Source organism: Notamacropus eugenii, chromosome 6, assembly GCF_028372415.1.
Source record: "Notamacropus eugenii isolate mMacEug1 chromosome 6, mMacEug1.pri_v2, whole genome shotgun sequence".
NCBI classification, from domain to species: domain Eukaryota; kingdom Metazoa; phylum Chordata; class Mammalia; order Diprotodontia; family Macropodidae; genus Notamacropus; species Notamacropus eugenii.
The window spans coordinates 295,698,331-295,716,525 of NC_092877.1; the positions used below are offsets into that span (position 1 = coordinate 295,698,331).

The 18,195-nt window shown below is 38.9% G+C and overlaps 1 protein-coding gene across 2 annotated transcripts in view; it reads left to right on the forward strand.

Moving 5' to 3' along the window:
* The window catches only part of GTF2F2 (general transcription factor IIF subunit 2), a 161,661-nt gene that overhangs the window by 36,677 nt on the left and 106,789 nt on the right, over nucleotides 1–18,195 (forward strand). The window contains exon 5 of one of the 2 annotated variants that reach the window (XM_072617189.1): nucleotides 34–72. The exons of the other annotated variant lie outside the window; for it this stretch is intronic. Within the exon in view, the coding sequence (XP_072473290.1) occupies nucleotides 34–72 (39 nt within the window). The remainder of the gene's footprint in view (nucleotides 1–33; nucleotides 73–18,195) is intronic. 2 annotated transcript variants of the gene reach the window in all.

Below are 18,195 nucleotides of genomic sequence, written 5' to 3' on the forward strand. Positions count from 1 at the left end.
CGATCACAAAAGCACATTTTTCTTGTTCTACAGAAGGCCAACCTGAAGAAAATTCTGAGAGCAGTAATAATGGTAAGTGTTTTGAACATGACTGCTTTACTGCACTTGAAAAATGACTTGTATTTAGACTAAAATGTCTGCATTCTTTCTACCTTTACCACCTCCAATATTTAACCTTCATCTGTCAATTACTTTAATGTTTGTTTATGATAGTACACCGTAAAATTGAAGGATGATTGATTCATACTGATATAGTAGCATCAATAAGTTGTTCATAATTTTAAAAAAATGATAAAGGCAAGCTTGCCAAGACAGACAAACTTATTCTCTTCCCTGGGCATCCTTTGTTATTTAGAAACTTTTTTTTTAAATGTCTTATTTTTTAGTTTTCTATTTAAAATATTTGGTCTTCTAATTTTGAAATCTCCTCCATTTTAAACCTCCACGGTCTGTGATCTTTTGCTGTGAAAAACAGGTTATGAATGAATGAAAGGGAAAAGAGCACCATTAATCAAGGCATTCAAGTGTTATCAGGAAAGCTTTAAGTAATTATAATCTTTTTGCTGAAATGTTTTGAGATATTTCATCATGGGGAGAAAAGTAAAAGTTTGGAAAATCACTTCTAGAGCAGCACTGAGGCATTCAGCTCAAACCTGGTTCATTCAGTGATTGTTGAAATGGACTAATTTTATGGTCGGCTCTTTTATGATTGATAATTTGAAATGTATCAAAGTTTAGAGTTACTTTCAAAAAGAAACCTGAAAGTAAGGAGTAAAAATGAGCTTAATCAGAGTGAATAAACATTAATAAATTCAAGATATATAATGTCTATGCTTTAAAGGAATAGAATGCCTTTCAAACTAAATAGCTATTAAGTCAATAGTCTTAAGAAATATGTGAATGCTAATTTATAGAGCGATAGAATTTAAAAAATAACATTTGGCAGTAAGTAAACCATATTGACTAGGTATATGTATGTCATATCTTCATTCCTGACAAGTTGTGGGTAAAGTAAAATTTAGCCACAAAGTCTTGTTTTGATTTAGAAAGTTGGAAATCTGTTGCTGCATAAAATAAATCGGCTTCCCAAGTGAATTAAATCACACTTATGAATATGAGTAGTAAAAGGCACAGTGCAGTGTGTTATTCTGCCTCTTAAGTTTAGAAAACCTTTTCCCAAATTGTATCATTGAGGGGAAAAAAAATGAAAAAATCAACAATTTCAGCTTCCCACACAAAATTATAACTTACAATTTCCCATAAAAAATGAGGGCAGATGCAGCTGGTGTGTAGCCAGAAATGACACAAAGCACTAATAATGAGCCAGGGTGCTTGAGATGACTTGCATACAAAAATTCAAGTAAAATCTTCCCTTTTTGTTAGAAAGCCTGTTATCCCTCTGATTCCTGCTTTCATTGCAGTGCTTTTGACTTGAAAAAATAAACAACGCAAAGGCCTTGATGAACCCTCTGTTCTTCTTCCCCCTTTTTCCTTTTTTTGGAAAAAGTTCTTCTTGATGAATCTTAGACATTGTCTTCTCTGTACTTTTCCCATCTTTCCTTCCTCTATTAAAAGAGACAACACTGTCCCTGCCAAGTTAATGGACGCTGCTTCTGATTCTTGCCTTTAAATATTCAAAATGGAAAACTGACATTGAACACATTCCTCCCCTGCTTTATAAGCTTTGTAAAACTGCATACAGCATTGAATTTACTACTGATGAGAAATAGCCGGACTAATCCATATTTAACATAGGGAAAGACTATATTCAGTTCAACAAAAATTTACTAAATGCTTTCTATGTGTAAGGCCCGTGTTCAGGGCTGCTGGGTGGCACCATCATGCACAGAGGGCTGGTCCTCGAATCAGGAAGACCTGAGTTCAAATATGGCCTCAGACACTTACCAACTGTGTGATGTTGAGCAAATCACTTAACCTTTATGTGCCTCAGTTTTCTTGTTTGTAAAGTGAAGATAATCATAGCTCCTGAGACTACAGTGAGGCAGTCTTTGTAAAGCGCTTTGCAAACCTTAAAAAGCTATATAAATGCCATTTATTATTATTATTGCTCTTGTGATTTTTGTTATTTTGCTGGCATATCTGCAGATTTAAAAAGGATGTTGTTCTTTGTCCTCAAGGAGCTTATGTATATAGTAGAGAAATAAGACAAAGATAAACTAAGTATACTATAACACAAACGAGAATATCCTCATTAGGAGAACTGCAGAATTCCAGGAAGGACAGTTCCCTGTTGGACAGATGAGGGTGAGGAAGCCAGATGAGGAGAGTTTGGGAGAGTGGGAAGGACCTCAACCTTTGGAAATGGGTGGAGAAGGTGACTAAAGGAGTAGTGTATGTAAGGGTCATTGTTGGAGTTAAAAATTAGGCACAGACTAGGGAAATGATGTGTGAGCAGAGGAAGATATATAGGAAAAGCTATTGGAAGTGTGTTGTCTTCTTTGGTTGGAAAGCATGTGAAAACAGAAGTGTAAAATATCCCTGGAAATGTAGCTTGGTGTCAAGTTGTGGATGGTGAGGTCATACTTATTTTTGTAGGCCATGTAGAACATCTGAAGGGTTTGGAGCAGGGAAGGGACATCATCAGAGCAGTGCTTTAGGAAGATTACTTTGGTAACAGTCTTTAAATTGGACTGGAATTGGTGAGACTGGAAGCAGGAAGGCCTGTTAGGAGTCTCTCATATTAATCCAAACAAAGAAATGAAGGGAAAGCAGTGCCTGTGGGGAGTAGACCCACTGTGGCCACAGCTCATGACACTTAACTACTGACTAACTGCCATTGATTGGCAGGTAACCTCAAGAGTTCTCGGCATCACACTACACCTTGCTACCTTAGATCACTGGCCTTGCTTTCAACCTGGTCCTTGAAAGTCATCATCCAGGGAAATAGCCTCAGTATAGAAAGGGCTAGCCATCCCCATCAGTTGCTGACCACCTCCCACCCACAGGGCGGGCAAGCTAGCCTAACCCTAAATTCTATCAGCCTCCCTCCCTTCCCCTCACTCTCCTTTTTCTTCTCTCCCCCATTAGAATGCAAGCTCCTTGTGAGAGCTTTGCTCTTATGTATTTATCCCCAGTGCTTAACATGGTGCTTGGCACATAGTAAATGCTTAATAAATGCTTTTTCTTTCATTCATAGGGCAGACTATAGTCTTAAAGTCTTTACTCCATCAAGGTGTCTCCCATGAACATAATAAGATTATCCAGCATTCTTTGATACATATAATTAGAGAGATAGCTTTGTTCAACTCTCCTCTGGTCATCAGTATCAAGCAAGGCATAAAACAGAGTGAGGAATGCTTATAAAAGGTGAGAGGATTCGCTCTAGATGACGAGGTCTTCTCTCTGCTTCTGTTTGCATGTGACAATGTGCTCATTGCATCAGGCCCCATAATACTGTTCCAGTGATTTTATGTGACTGCTGATCTCTGATTTGAGTGGAAGAGATGGCCTGAAAAAATTGTCACAAACATGTCTTACAATAAAAGGAGGTGGACCCAGTCATACAAGAAAGAGTGAGGAATAATATTCAATCCATTTACTGAAGTGGAACTCATGAAGTGGTAAAAGACCTAAAGGAAGGTCTCTGGCATGTTGGTTAGGTCTGTTAGAGAGGATTATGTGACAGTGTGGACAAGGATGACATTGGGTAAGAAAGTAGAGGTTGTAATCAGCATCATTGGAGATCACTGTCGAGAATGTGGTTCTTTTTATATGAAATAACTCTTGTTCGAATTAAAAGATTATATCATTAGTTTTTGTATCACTTTCATTTCCAAATATATTCTTCCCCAATTCCTTACCCAGAGATCCATCCCTTGAAACAAAAGAATAAAAAAGAAAAAGAAAAAAATCAGTTTTGCAAAATCAAACACATTGATCAAGTCTGACAGCATATATAGTGGGTATAATGACTGAGACTTTATTTAGTTTTTGGTTCAGACTTGTGATTTTATTAATTGATTGGGAACTTCTGATAAAGAAACTCCCTCTGTGAATTCAGATCAACAGCTATTCTGTGACTTAAGGTCTTGCCTGTGCCATTGAAAGGGGAAGTGCTTTGGCCTACCCATAGTCACATAGCCAGTATGTATCAGGGACAGGACCTGAACCCCAGACATCATGATTCTGAGACCATTCCTCTATGCACTAGGCTAAGCTGAGTTTCAGGCACATTTTGTTTTAATTAAATAGACTAATCTCCTACTTGATAAGCCTGTTACTCTATTGATTGGCCATATTTCTTTAAAACTATATTATGTTAAGCTTATCATTACTTTGCTCTATTGGGCAAGTTCCATTTAATCACAGTTAATCTAGTTTTGACTTATAGATGTGACCTACTTCTAAGAAAATCCTCAAATCTGAACTTAATAACAAATGTTGACATTTGGCACTTTAAAGTTTGCAAAAAATTTATAAAACAAATGAAGGGGTGATTATCTGTTTTACAAAAGGCCTCTTCACTTTACAAATGGTGTCATCAGAAATAGGGACTTCTTTGTGTGCATTAAAATTATTTATTTCACAAAATTTGTTTTACAATTTTCCAGGGACACATCTAATACATAAAGTAATAACTACTTCACAGGATTGTTGTGGGAATCAGATGTAGTAACATAGCTGCAAACTCTTTGTAAAGGGTAAAGTGCTATACAAATTTAGTGTATTATTGTCAGAGTCAAGGGAGATACATCTTCTGTATGGTCTCATTTGCGCTAAGAGTTAAGAAAACCAAGTAAGTTCTTTTTTTATGAGAAACTGGTTGAGAAAGAATAAATTTTTGTTCATTAAAAAAATTAAATTCAAAAGTTTTAATAAGTTTAATAAATTAATAAGTTATTATTTAATAAATTTTAATGCATAATATAATAATATAATACATAATAAATTTTAATACATTTAATGCATACATTAACTTTGCAATCTTGGGTAAATTAAATCCTTTAATTGCTACTTGTTTCCCAGTTTCATCTGCAAAAGGAGACTTTCATCTGTCCCGTCTGCATAAAAAGATTTCCAAGGATGGACTGAATAAGAAATGAAAACGGTTTTTGAAATAAACATAACAGTTATTAGATGCTGCTATTAGGTCCATTTTATTCACTATTAAAAAGCCTTGTTAAAAGTTATTAAGATATTATAAAATCTATTTAGAACCAAAACAAACAACAAAGAGGAGGCTTAAATATATGTTAAACATTTATGGAAACATCCAACACTATGATATCAATTTAAAAAATAAAGAACTGAATGTAGATTATGCCTAACATAAATCCATTATAAAGAACTGACTAGAAATCTGTGCAAAATTATTAAGATGATAGCAGGTTTTGCTGGAGAGCACCAGTACTGGGTTACTGAAGATTACAAGTGTTTTGACTAAGATAAGACATTCGTCAAACGCGAAAGGTGAATTTTTGAATCAGCACTAAACCTGAAGTCAGTGAAGACTTAATGAAAGAAAATATACCAAAATAATGAATCAAAGACAGCTACAAGGTTTTGAGCATAAGTACCTGTGAAACTGGTTCCATTAATGAGAATAGGGAAGTCAGGGAAGATGAAACACGTTGGGGGAGAGAAATGAGTTTGGCTTTGCTGATTGTAAGTTTGGGGTGTTAATATGACACATCCAGGGGAAACATCTTTCTTGGCTATTGGAAATGCAGATTTGCAACTCATAGAAGAAGGGTCAGACTGGGGATAAAAGATTTAGGAATTGCCAGAATGAGTAATAACTCAAAGCCATGAAAATGGATTATATATAGTGAACCAAGGGGAGAATGGTAGAGAGAAGAAAGCCTTGAGTATACCCTTGGGTAAATTCTCACATTTGGTGGATGGATAGAGTAAGAGGACCTAGAAGAAATGGTTGCAAGCGAGGAGGAAAACCACAAAGATACAGAGGGTCACAGGTGTCAAGAGGAAAGAGTGGACAGATGGATCTTACTAGTTAGAGTTTTAAATTTCCTTTCTTCCAGGCTCCTTATTTTATGTACGAGGAAACAGGCCTCCAAGATGTTACATTTGCCTAAGGTCATAGATAGTAGACCTGAGATTTCCATCCTGTGCAGCGCAAGGATCAAGGAGGATGACAACTGATTCGGATTTAATTTTAAGGATGAATGTTAAAGAGAACAGTTTCAAAAAATGGTGGTGTGGCAAGCAACCCAGATTACAAGGATTTGAGGATTGAATGGATGGTGAGGAAGAGGATATTGTGTTGTTGAATGTTTTAGTGTCTTAAAAGTAGGGAAACACATATACTTTGAAGATAATTTTTTTGAGGTCTTTTTTTTTTTCAAAAGGTTTCCAAAAGACTGAGTCCGGTTTTAAGATATTGAAACTTAATAAGCTATTAAAGTTTAAGCACCCCCTGCATTTAATTTTCTACATATTTTTGTTATATGTTACTTCCTGAAAGATCATATACTCCACTGAGACCTCCACTGAGGTCAGGTAACATGTGGATACCCCACAACAAGAACTTCATTTACACAGAAACCTGCAGCTAGCACAACAACTGACAAAGAGAAGCATGTCCCCATCACAGGGAGTCAGGTTTGTTTCCAACAAAACAAAGATGGAACTAAATGGCTGAATTACACATATTACAACAAGAAGAAGTGCAATCACTAATTCCAAAGCATGTTCTAAGAGAGGTAGCACAGTGCTGGCGCCTTACACTCCAGCACCCCCCTTAGTCATGCAAATGGACTGCACGGCTGGGCCTGTGGAATTCAGGCGATAAGTTGGTCACCCCTGTGAGTCCTGGATCCGTGATGCCAAAGTCCTCTGTCAGCCACTGGAAGGAGTTGCCTTGACAGATAGCGGGCGATAACGTGGCAGTCCACTCAGTGAGGACCGACCATGATGGATTTAGCAGGAACAGGCCCAGTGCTATGTCAGCGTGGCAGTGGTTGGGATCGGTGCTGCTTCCTCTCTGGTCAGCAAGGTCAAAGCTGTCAGCAGCAGACTCAGGTGGTGCATGGTCCTTTTCCAGGATCTCCGCTTCCGGTGTCTCCGTCATCTCCGACTCTGGTTTCCACTTGCAGATCCTTCTGATGGGGATCCATGTGTCCCCTTTTCCTGTGGAGATACAAACATACCCTGGACCCCATATTAGTATTTTATACGGACCTTGCCATTTCCCTGAGGCCATATCCTTTACCATGGCCCATGTGTCCTTATTTCCAGCCTGGGTATCACTTTCCTTCCGGGGTTGTCGTGGAATAGTCTCATAGCTGCAGTAGTGTGCGGCACAATATAACCAAAGCTCTAAAGCAACAAGGAACAATTAAACAATGTTTTAAATTACTTCAATCAGGCTTGAGTTCCAAAGAGGCCTTCACAGTTCCTCAAGGCAATTCAAGGCTTTCCTTTGCTCCAGCAAAACAATTGTTTGACTGGAAAGAGGGTAATACAAAACTGCCACTGTGGTAGAGATCACTTTCTTTTTTTTTTTTTTCTCACTGTCACTCCCTCCTTGCATCTCTCTAGCCCCTGGAATCAAATTTCCTCGGGTGTCCTAGTATACAGCTGTATTGAGCTCTGATTGTGTTAGGCAACCTCTTCCCCTTTTTTGTTTATTGAGGATCGCCTTTATGGTGAAGTGATAAGGATGCATACTGGCTGTTTACATTGGTATTGCTACCTGGGGCTTTCTAATGCTTGATTAACATACCATTAGCAGATGGTAGGGCTGTAACTCATGCCTCGGGGCAGTACCTTCCATTGATACCTCTTTGTAGGTCCTTATCATTAGGGTGAGGTTCTGCAGAAGTGAATTGGGGACAATCTACTTTGTTTAAAGGGATGGAAAAAAAACAATCCTGAATGTCAATGATTATAAGTGACCAGCCATCCGGGATGGCATTAGGAGATGGGAGACCTGGTTGCAGGGCTCCCATGGACATGAGAGACTGATTTACCTTCCTTAGGTCTGTGAGGAACCTGAATTTTCTGGATTTTTTCTTTATAACAAACACAGGATCATTCTAGGGTGACTGTGATGGTTCTATATGCCCCTTTTCTAATTGCTCCTTAACCAGTATCTGTAGCACCTGGAGCTTTTCTGGAGTCAGGGGCCATTGCTCCACCCAAATTGGGGTGTCTGACTTCCAATTCATGGGTGGGAACTCCAGTGCAACTGCAATGGCCCTTACTAAAAATTTGATAGCCTCATCCCCAGGTGGCTCATGATGTCTCTGCCCCAAATGTTAAAACTAAGTCCTGGAATCACCAACGGCCATATGGTCCCTTGGCGATCCTCTGCCTCCCACTTCACTGGGTGCATTGTCTCTAAGGTATTTTGGCACCCTCCTACTCCCCACACTGGTCTCTGGCTTTCTCTGAGCTTCCAGTGCTGGGGTACTGAGCAACCGCTAAGACAGGTCCTATCCGCTCCAGTATCAAGGAAGCCAGTCATGGGAATTCCATTGAGCCAGATTGTACACTCAGGTCTATTCCGTCCTATTTCTTTTAGTAACTGGATTTGAACTGAGTGCTTTAAGGGAAGGGCAATAGCTATGGAAAGCTGATTATCTATATGAGCTGGCTCGGCTACCACATTGGAGCATGGAAGCGTTGTGGTGCCGGCGGGATAAACTCCTGTATACATAACTACGGGTGCGTGGGAGGGGTTCTGCAATATCAGGGATTGCTCCTGTACGGGGTCTCTCAGGGGAATCATAGCAAACTGATGAGCTGCAAGCTGGCATTTATTTAAGCTGTAAAGGTGTTGCGTTCCTTCCTCTGGCCCCATACTGCCCTGTTCCTGTTAATTATTGATAAGCCTGGGGGGCCTGAGCCCCCAGTCCACCCAAATCACATTCTGCCCAGGGGTAAGGCAGGCTCTGGCTAAGCTCTTCCAGTCATTAGGGGTCAAGATGAACTGACCACTTACCTTGCTTGCCAGGATTCTCTCCCCTTTTTGCTTTGTTTAATTGAATTGACTGCTTTAAGTATTTCAGAAACACAAAATTACCTTATTATCACAATGTAAAAGTTAGTTTGGCTCATCAGCAGCTAGCAGCATAATCCTTATGAAATGTCAAAACCAACTTTCCTTGTGAATAAAATAGAAGTCCTCCAACTCCCTGGGGCATTGCTGTTTACAAAACTTTCGGAGGTCATTCAGATGTATAGTGACTCCCACGTCCCTGCATTCCTTGTAAAGTATCTTAGCCCAGACCTGTTGTTCCTCTGGCTTTATTACTGGCAATTGATTCCTCATCCCTGCCCTTTTCCCATGGGTATGGGAAGCTACTCACTCTTTCTCTCCTTCCGAATCTAGTATTCGGGACTCGCCGTCTTTCACAGCCCCTTCTGGGTTTCCCACCACCCAGGATTTCCACGCTTGTCCCTGTTGGAGGCGCCAGCTGTTCAGCCTAGAGGCCGGTGAGCTACCCAAGTCTGCTTACCTTTCGTCCAGGTCTTCGGTGGCCAACCGGATAAACGTATTGAGAGAAGAGACTTTCCGGAGTCAAACAAGGGTTAGGCTGTATTCAGGGTCTTAGTAACGTATCCATATGCAGAGTGAATTCTTCCCCAGAGGAGAGGAATCCTCCTCCTCCCAAGGGGCAAGGATCATACAGCAAGAGGATGGGAGTGGAAGAGGGGAGGGACCCTCTTCCCTCTAAGGGACCCACAGCAAGAAGAGCGGGGAGGGACCCCCAAAGGGGATCCCACAGCCAGAAGAGGGCCTTCAGGCTTTCCTGTCCCTACTTAAGCTCTCCCACCACATATTTTGCACGTGAATACCGTGCGTGCTCTCAGCCCCTAGCTAATTAACAACAGGTGTGCTCAGACCACTGACCAATCTCAAGGGTGGGATGCTCTCCCCAGCAAGTTTCCCACTGAGAAGAGGTGGAAATGCACGAGATAGCCTGTGTTTCACACCTCAATTCCCAGCTGTTCCCTGGGGGGCCTCGTGAGAACTCTAAGGTTTAGAGGTCCTCACTTTTACCTGCCCGAGACTGTCCACGTGAAAACTGAGCTTACACCCCCAGCAGTCAGGGATTGTGTTTGATTCATATCTGTATATTATTCACTTCACACAACCCAGTGTCTTACACATATTGGACACTTAACAAGTATTCATTGAATTGATTCTAAATAGCCCATTTTCTGTATCAGAGAAGTTGAATTCTCCTCGGCCTGTTTCACATCAAAGATATTCGTAGACCCCATTTCTTGTTGCTGAAATTCTTGTGTATTTGGAATAAATTATGAACTGTTAATGTAATTTCCTCCCTTCCTCTCCCATCCTCTCCACACTCTTATCCCAGGCTGCTATAAGTTATGTTGATGATTTTTCAAGCATTTTGTTTTTCCCATTGTTGTGTGTGTGAAATTAGTGATTCAAAATTGGATTGTCTGTAGTACTCCAGTTATATGCAGTTAAGACTGACAGATTTTTTTCAGCTTATATGTATATGATTTAGATTTGCTTAATGTTTGTTATTTCTGGGTAAGGTACTGAAAATTTACCTGTTTGGTAAATATGCTGCAAGAAATGGGACATCATAAAATGTTAACTTCTGATGCTTTTTGTATAGTTCACACACACATTCACACACTTGGTGCATACATGCGTGTGTGTGTGTGTGTGTGTGTGTGTGTGTGTGTGTAGGGGAGTCTGTAGTTACCTTCTGAGACATCATCTAGTAGACTTTTATTTAGGGACCAATTAAGTTTCTTTTCTTCTACATATCTCAATACTTTTTCTAAGAAGATTTAGAAAAAAGTAAAACATTTTGTGGAAAGTGAATGTCAGTGGAATCAGTGAAGCAGTACCTAATTTATTTGAATTGCCTTCCTCAGAATTTTTTAATCTTAAATGAAATAAAGGTCCCAACAAATGACATTTTTCCAACTAATGAAGTATTGTGTGCGCAGAGAATTACATTTTTTCTTACCATTGTCCTACTGGGTAAATAGTATTCTAATAGAAAGCTTCTGAGCCTTTGAAGTAGTTATTTCAGAAAACAAAGACAGTCTATTTTCTCAACACAAAATCTGTATACTTGAAAGACCAAGGACAGAAGTCAGAGAAACATCCCATGGGTAGTAACTGAAGTAGCCACCAACGGTGGTAACTGACGATTAGTTAGGAGGAGGGGAGTGAATGTAGTCAATTTAATTGAGGAGAAAAATAGGAAGTCAGACAGGGAGAGTAGTAGTTTAGATTGGGAGGTTGGCAGAGATATTTGGGCAGGAGACTAGGGGAGATGAGAGGCCATGATTGAGGGAGATGCAGCTGGTAGGGCCAAAACAGAACAAAGCACCAGTTTGAGAAGAGAGGAAAACCAGAAAGGGTTTTTTAGAAGAAACTAAGTGTATACAAAGTAGTCTGTGGCACAGGACTGGGATTCACCAAAGTTTGTAACGTTATTGATCCCAGAAGACGAGGATTCTTGGTCTTTTACTGCACCAGAGATGTTTTTGTTAGCTTTTTAGGTATAATCCATTCTCTTTACGTTATCTTTAGCCACATATTCCCCTGCCTCTTTATTTTGCACGTATGTTTATTAGCTGCACTTAGATATCTACTAGCATTCCACAAAACTGGAAAACATGTTTTGATTCCATATAATCTTGATTCTCTCTTTTGTTTTTAGACCCCTCATGTCCCCATAATTCCTTTAATCTCCAGCTGCCTTATCATCCAAATTGGAGTTTAGCTGATTGTGGCTCTCTTAGAGTAAGTTTTAAGGCTGGTAGAATATGTTGAAGGACTTCATCTTATCTTACCATTGAATTCTTTGCATATTTTGTAGGAGATGTCAGTGAAACTATTTAAAAAGTTCTGTTGCCTGTAGCTTTTAACTTCATATTGCCCATGATAGTCTCTTCGTAGGGATTCTGATTCATGAGCTTTGCTACCTCAAAAAATAGTCCCTTAATTCTTTGTGTATATCTTTAGATGTGCTAAGGCTTATAAGTGTATATCTGAAAGAACTCCCTAGAAATTTGTAAGTGAAGTCAGCTCGTTAGAGATTTCTTATTTGTTCTTGGGTATAACTTTGTAAAACAGACCAAGTAAAAGTAGATTTCTTCCTTTGTGGATCTCTTTTAGCCTACTGGCCAGAGAGAATGAGTTTGATAGAATGACCTACCATCATTTAGTAGATTTAGTAAAATTTCTCAAGGTGGACAGATTTGTACAACAAAGAATAATATCTAATTTATTGTATGGCTACAACGCATCAGTGAAATTCTGAATTTTATGTTGAAAGTACAAATTAAGTAGGTCAGAAGACTGATCAAGTTCTTTCCTTTAGTAGAAAGTAGCAAGATATTATCCCATTACTGTCCTTCAACTCTTTCAGTCTTGGGAATGTTGTTGATGGTGGTATCTTGAAAGCTCAGGTCATTTGCCTTTGGTGGGTATGTGAGTGGGAGTGAGGAGAGGAGACTAAGCAGATTTTTAAGCGCATGTTTTGGTCCTTCCTTATAAATTGCTGCAGACATGTCAGTGAATCCTAAGACTTAAATCAGGCAGCCAAGGAGTAAGTGCCTAGCATGTGTAGGCCCATCACTATTCTTGATGGCCCTTGGGGCAACATGGATTTTTCCCCATTGACATTCATCTTGACAGGTATCTAGCACTTTGTATTACCCACTCTGTAGTTGTAGAGAGGTATCTTTAGGAGATTCCTAAAGTATTAAACACATCATGTCTTCAGCATTCCATCTGCAGTTACAGTGATGTCACTGGTTGTTCAGTACAGCGCAAAGAATGCTGTAACCGTCTTTAGTTTTCTTTTCTATGAAATAGGGATAATGATACTTCTATTACCTCAAACGGTTGTGTTGAGAATGCTTTGTTTACATTAAATCACTGTGTAAGTGACAGTTGTTATTATTCCTCATCATCCTTTATGAGGAAATTTGAGCTCCAAATTACTTTTTCCTCTTATCTGCTTAATCTGAGAAGTACCATTTGAACATATCTTATGTAGGTGTATTGAGCAAGCTGATTAAAATAAAATGCCATAGTAAAATGTCAATAATTAATAGGCTTAATCCAGACTGGCAGCATTTATATCTTGTGTTAGGCTCTACCTAGCTGAAAAGGCTTCACGTATGTATCTTGTCAGCAGACTAACCTAGCCAAATAAGTAGAGGCTTGTTATTACTATTTTGGCCACCTGGTAAGGATTTTTTTGTCCTTGTAAACCCAGCGTACTACATGAAATAGGGTTATTGTCTCTTGTAACAAGATAATAGATTTAGAGGTGGAAGAGACCTTAAACTTTAGATCATGTACTCTAATGCCCTTATTTTACAGATGAAGAAATGAGGACCTAAAGGCACTAAGTGACTTGTCCTCTTTGAGCCTCAGTATATATAACTATCAATGTAAATATACATATATATATAAAATAAAGAACCATTTTATATAGAAATCACAGATTCTTAACTTGGAGCCTGTGAACTTTTAAAACAGTATTTAGATAGCTGCATTTAGTTGGTTTCTTTTGCAATTTTATGCATTTAAAAACATTCTAACAAAGGGTCCATAGGCTTCACCCAACTGCCAACAGGGTCCATGACACAAAAGTTTGAATCTCCCAGTAATAGATTAATTCTAAGGTCTCTTGCAGCTCTCAGTCTATACTCAGGTTCCTATCCCTTAATTTTCCCTGGTCTTAATTAGTCCTCAGTTATAAATTACATGGCCTTTTTCAGAAAAATATCTCCTTATGCAGCTCATATTTTTGATGTTCACTAGGGAGCATTTTGAGTATGACCAGTCTAATATTCATTGTTTTTGCTTAGTTATAATAATTCAAATATTCTTAAAGGTTAGGATGATAGGCAAATGGTAATATAATTGAGATGTTAGTTTATCTTGGATATTCATTGTATTTATTTTGATAGAGGTGGTTGAGCCAGCATTTGTGCACTCTGAAATTCTTCATGACCCTTGACTTCATTTTGGCATTATTGGTGTCAAGGCATACAAATCCTCTGTGGTTAACAGAATGGCAGGTACTGGCAGGGATCCAGACCCTATCATCATCTCAGTCTCCCTCTCCCTTTTTTTCTCCCTCTCTGTTACTTTGAAAGTTTGGAAGGTTTGACACCTGATTACAAATCTGGTGAGTGATGTCCTTCGTCACAGAAGGAAGCCAGCTGGCGCCATTCACTCTGAGCTGTCTTTTATTAAGAAAAACTGATTTCCCTCAGTACCCTAGTATGTTGTTCTTGGAAGGTGGTCAGTTTGCAGCCTGTACTGTTCCTCTCTGCATCTATCTTGTTCTTCCCTCTCCCTCCCCATTTCTTTTTACAGCAGTTTGATTTTCTAGGATGTGGTCGTTATTTTCTTTGTAGTTGAACTGCAGATATAAAATCCATTTATATCCTCCATTTGCCTTTTTAAAACGATTGAATCAGGTAGTATTTAGCCTTTTCTCCACATGAAATGAGTAATATAGTACTAAACAAGGCAGCATAGAAATGCCCAGAGTGCTATTCCTACTAATAGATAATTACTGTTCTGGATCACATAATTAAATAGAAATTTTAGGCTCTTGATGCATAAGGCATCTGATTAATGGGTTATGGTTGATTTTCCAAATTATCTCAACTTGTCCCCTTTGACTGCTGTCAGGTAGTAAAAAGATAACCCATTTGGGACTTAATATAGGATTATAGATTTTGACTAGGGACAGTAAATTGTTCTGTAGGCCCAGCAGCATAAGAGTGTAACTACTTCATCTTTCCTTTGGGTACTTTTTTGATGAGAGAATCACAGCCACTCTGTGAATCAGTTTGTTGTTGTTGTTGAGTCATTTCAGTACTGTCTGACTCTTTGTGACCCCATTTGGAGTTTTCTTGGCAAAGATTTTGGAGTGGTTTGCCATTTCCTTCTCTAGCTTTTTTAATGGATGAAGAAATTGAAGCAAACAGGGTTGAGTGACTTGCCCAGAGTCACACAGCTAGTACATCCCTGAGACCAGATTTGATCTCAGAAAGATGAGTCTTCCTGACTCCAGGCCTGGCACTCTATCCATTGTTCCACCTAGCTGCCAATGTGCATCACTAATACTCCTTTTTTGTTTCATTTATGTGGCTGGAAACAGCTGTTTAGAATGTAATAATTTGTTGCCTAGTATCAGTAGAGAAGAGAGTTTCCTCTCATCTATTACTGCTTATCCTAAATGAAGGAATTAGGTTTGTTTATTGGTGGTTACAAGATAAAGGTTGGAGAAGTCTCTTCACTAGTAAAGAAAATACCAATTGCAGAGGGAATTGTGCTTCTCTGAGAGGGAAGTAAGACTCCTAAGAATGATAAGTTGAGGAAAATTGGAAGTAACAGATTTAAGGAGAACAGACTAATGGGCATATAAGGTACTTAGCATGGAAAGCTTAGGGATCCACTGGCATCACTTGATATTGACACCAAAATAAGTAGTGTGCTTAGAACCATAGAAAGTCCTCCTCATTTGGCAGGTGAGGGAGCAAACCCAGGGAGGCTCAGCACTGTGCAAAGGGACACTGTTGGTAAGAGGCAGAACTGGAGCCAGAATGCTGGCCTCCTGCTCCTGCTAGCTATGCTGCTGATGCTTTAGAACAGAATGGGCAGCAAGTTAATGGGGGAAAGAAAAACATTCTGTTAAATCACCATCACAGACAAGACCTCAAGGGTAGAAAACTAAACAAAAACACCCACTCAGCCTGCCCTTGAGGAGGGAAGTAGACACATACTAATAGCTGTAGTGCAGCTTAGGATTTGATAGTTGCGTTAGAGAATTTAAACACAGTGAGCAAGAAGGGATCACTTTCTGCTAAGGAGTGAGGAAGGCTTCGTCAGGAGATGGTACCTAACTGAAAACAGTTTCCATAGATGTGCTTGGTGGGAAGAAAGGGAGGGGAAAAGCTTTCCTTCTATTAGGAGAGTCTGTGAAGTACAAAACAGAATGAAATAGTTTTTGTTGAGGGTAGCTTTTTGGTATAAGGGATAGAGTGCAGGATTTAGGGTCAGGAAGACCTGAATTCAAATCCAGCCTCAGACACTTAGCAGCTGTGATTCTGGCCAGCACATGTCACTTCTCTTAGCTTTTTTTTCCTTATCTGTAAAATCAGAATAAAAATAAAACCTCCCTCTCAGGATTGTTTTGAGGATCAAATGAGATGTGTGTGTCTGTGAGTCTGTGTTTGTGTGTAAAGCATTTGCAAACCTTAGAGTGCCATATCAATGTTCCATATCATCATCTTCATTGAGTTAAGAGAGTGCTGGCATTGGACCAGAAGAGCTGTGTTCCAGTCCTGCTTCTGATGTGTCCTGTCTGTGAGAGCCTGAAGAAGACCTTGAACTTCTCTGTGGAGTAGACCACTCTCAGAGAAGTGCTGACCTTCATTGGTGGAGGGAATTTCTTCATCTCAAAAGTTTTCTATACCAGTAATATCACGGACCCGTATCCCTACGCTATAATTAAGTTTACTATGAGAGTGCAAAGAAAAGTCTGGCTGCATGTTTGGTACAGAAGCCAAGCCTAAAAGTCAGCTTTCCTCGATTTATTTGTGGCCTCGATGTTAGCTCTGAGTGCACTAACGTCCTCATAGAGTAGAGCCAGAAGCTAATAGAAAAGATTGTATTGGGAAAATCTTCTCCACCCCATCTTCTTATCATCAATGATCTCTACCTTAGCTCTTGCTGTAACTTCTGCATATACCAGAACATGAGAGAAATTTGCCATTGTCATAGCAGTGATAGTGTGGATGTCCTCCTAGTTCCTCTCTTTGATTTCTTGCTTGTTGGGCTTGCTTCCCTTCTCCTGCTTCATTAGTATAGCAGGTTTAGCAGCTACCCCATCTCAGTATATCATTGTTCCACTTTTGCAAAGTCAGGAGATAAGAACAACAGTACAAGAGATAAAATGCTTTCTGGCGCTACCTGCCCCATCATCACAATAGGTATAAGGGGTTTTCCTCCCACTGTGTTGTATCTCAATTTCATTGCAGCTTCGACTGCATTTTCATTAACTTTTCTTCTGTGGTTGACTAAGGTAAAAGATATACTTAGATTCTCTAGTAGATGGTTATTGTTGTTTTTCCTCATCATGAGCATAATCTGGAAATTTAAGCCATCCCCTCTTTGCCAGACTTTTACTTTTTTTTTGTATTTCTGTAGTACAATACTCTGTAGAATATTAGAGTTATGCAAAAGAATGGTAGTTGGGTGGTGTATGACTAGATACTGCTAAGCAAATCAGGTATTGTACGATAGTAAGGGCAAAGCCAAGACCCTTATACTTTTTTAGAAATTCATTTGGCTTATTAACTTCCCTTAAAAATACAAATGCCATTCTACCACTAAAAATCACTTCCCATGAAGCCTTTCTTAGTTATTGGTGCCTAAATGATGATAACAGGACTAACAGTTTTAAACTTTTGAATTTATTTTTTATTAATAAGCATTTATTTTCTTTCCTTCCCACTCCTATCTATAATTGTAAAGAAAAAAAGAACAAAGTCCTTGTAAAAATGTGCCTCATCTGGCAAAATAATTTTCCATATCCCAAAGTGTGTGTCTCATTCTGCATTGATTCCATTGCGTCTCTTTCTGGAGGTGGGGGAGCATAAATCATGAAATTGCAGTGTGTGTTTACACTTTACAAAGATCTGAAGTTTTTCAAAGTTGTTTGTTTTTGCAATGTTGTTGTTATTACATGAGTTGTTTTCCTGACTTCACTTGATGCTGATCTTTCCAGGGTCCTCAGAATCCACCCCCATATATATATATATATGTATATATACATACAACAAATATACTTTGGAGTATAGTAGAGATATTACTTCATAATTTGAGGGATACACTCCTAAATTGTTTTCCAGAATGGCTAGCCCAGTTCAGCTCTATCAGCAGTGTGTTAATGTGCCTGTTTTCTGTATTTCCTCAAACATTTATCATTTTCCCTTTTTGTTAACTTTGCCAATCTCATGAGTGTGAATTGAAATCTTAGTTACTTTAATTTAGAATTCTCCATTTATTAGTGATTTGATGCATTTTAAAAAATGTGACTATTGATAGCTTAGACTATAGCCTAAATCAGATTCAAATGTAATTGGGAAATGTTTTTACAAATAAGTAAAAATAAACACAGGAAGTGTCAATTTGAGGTTTTCTAAGTTAGTATGTAACCACTGGGTATTTCTGTTTGG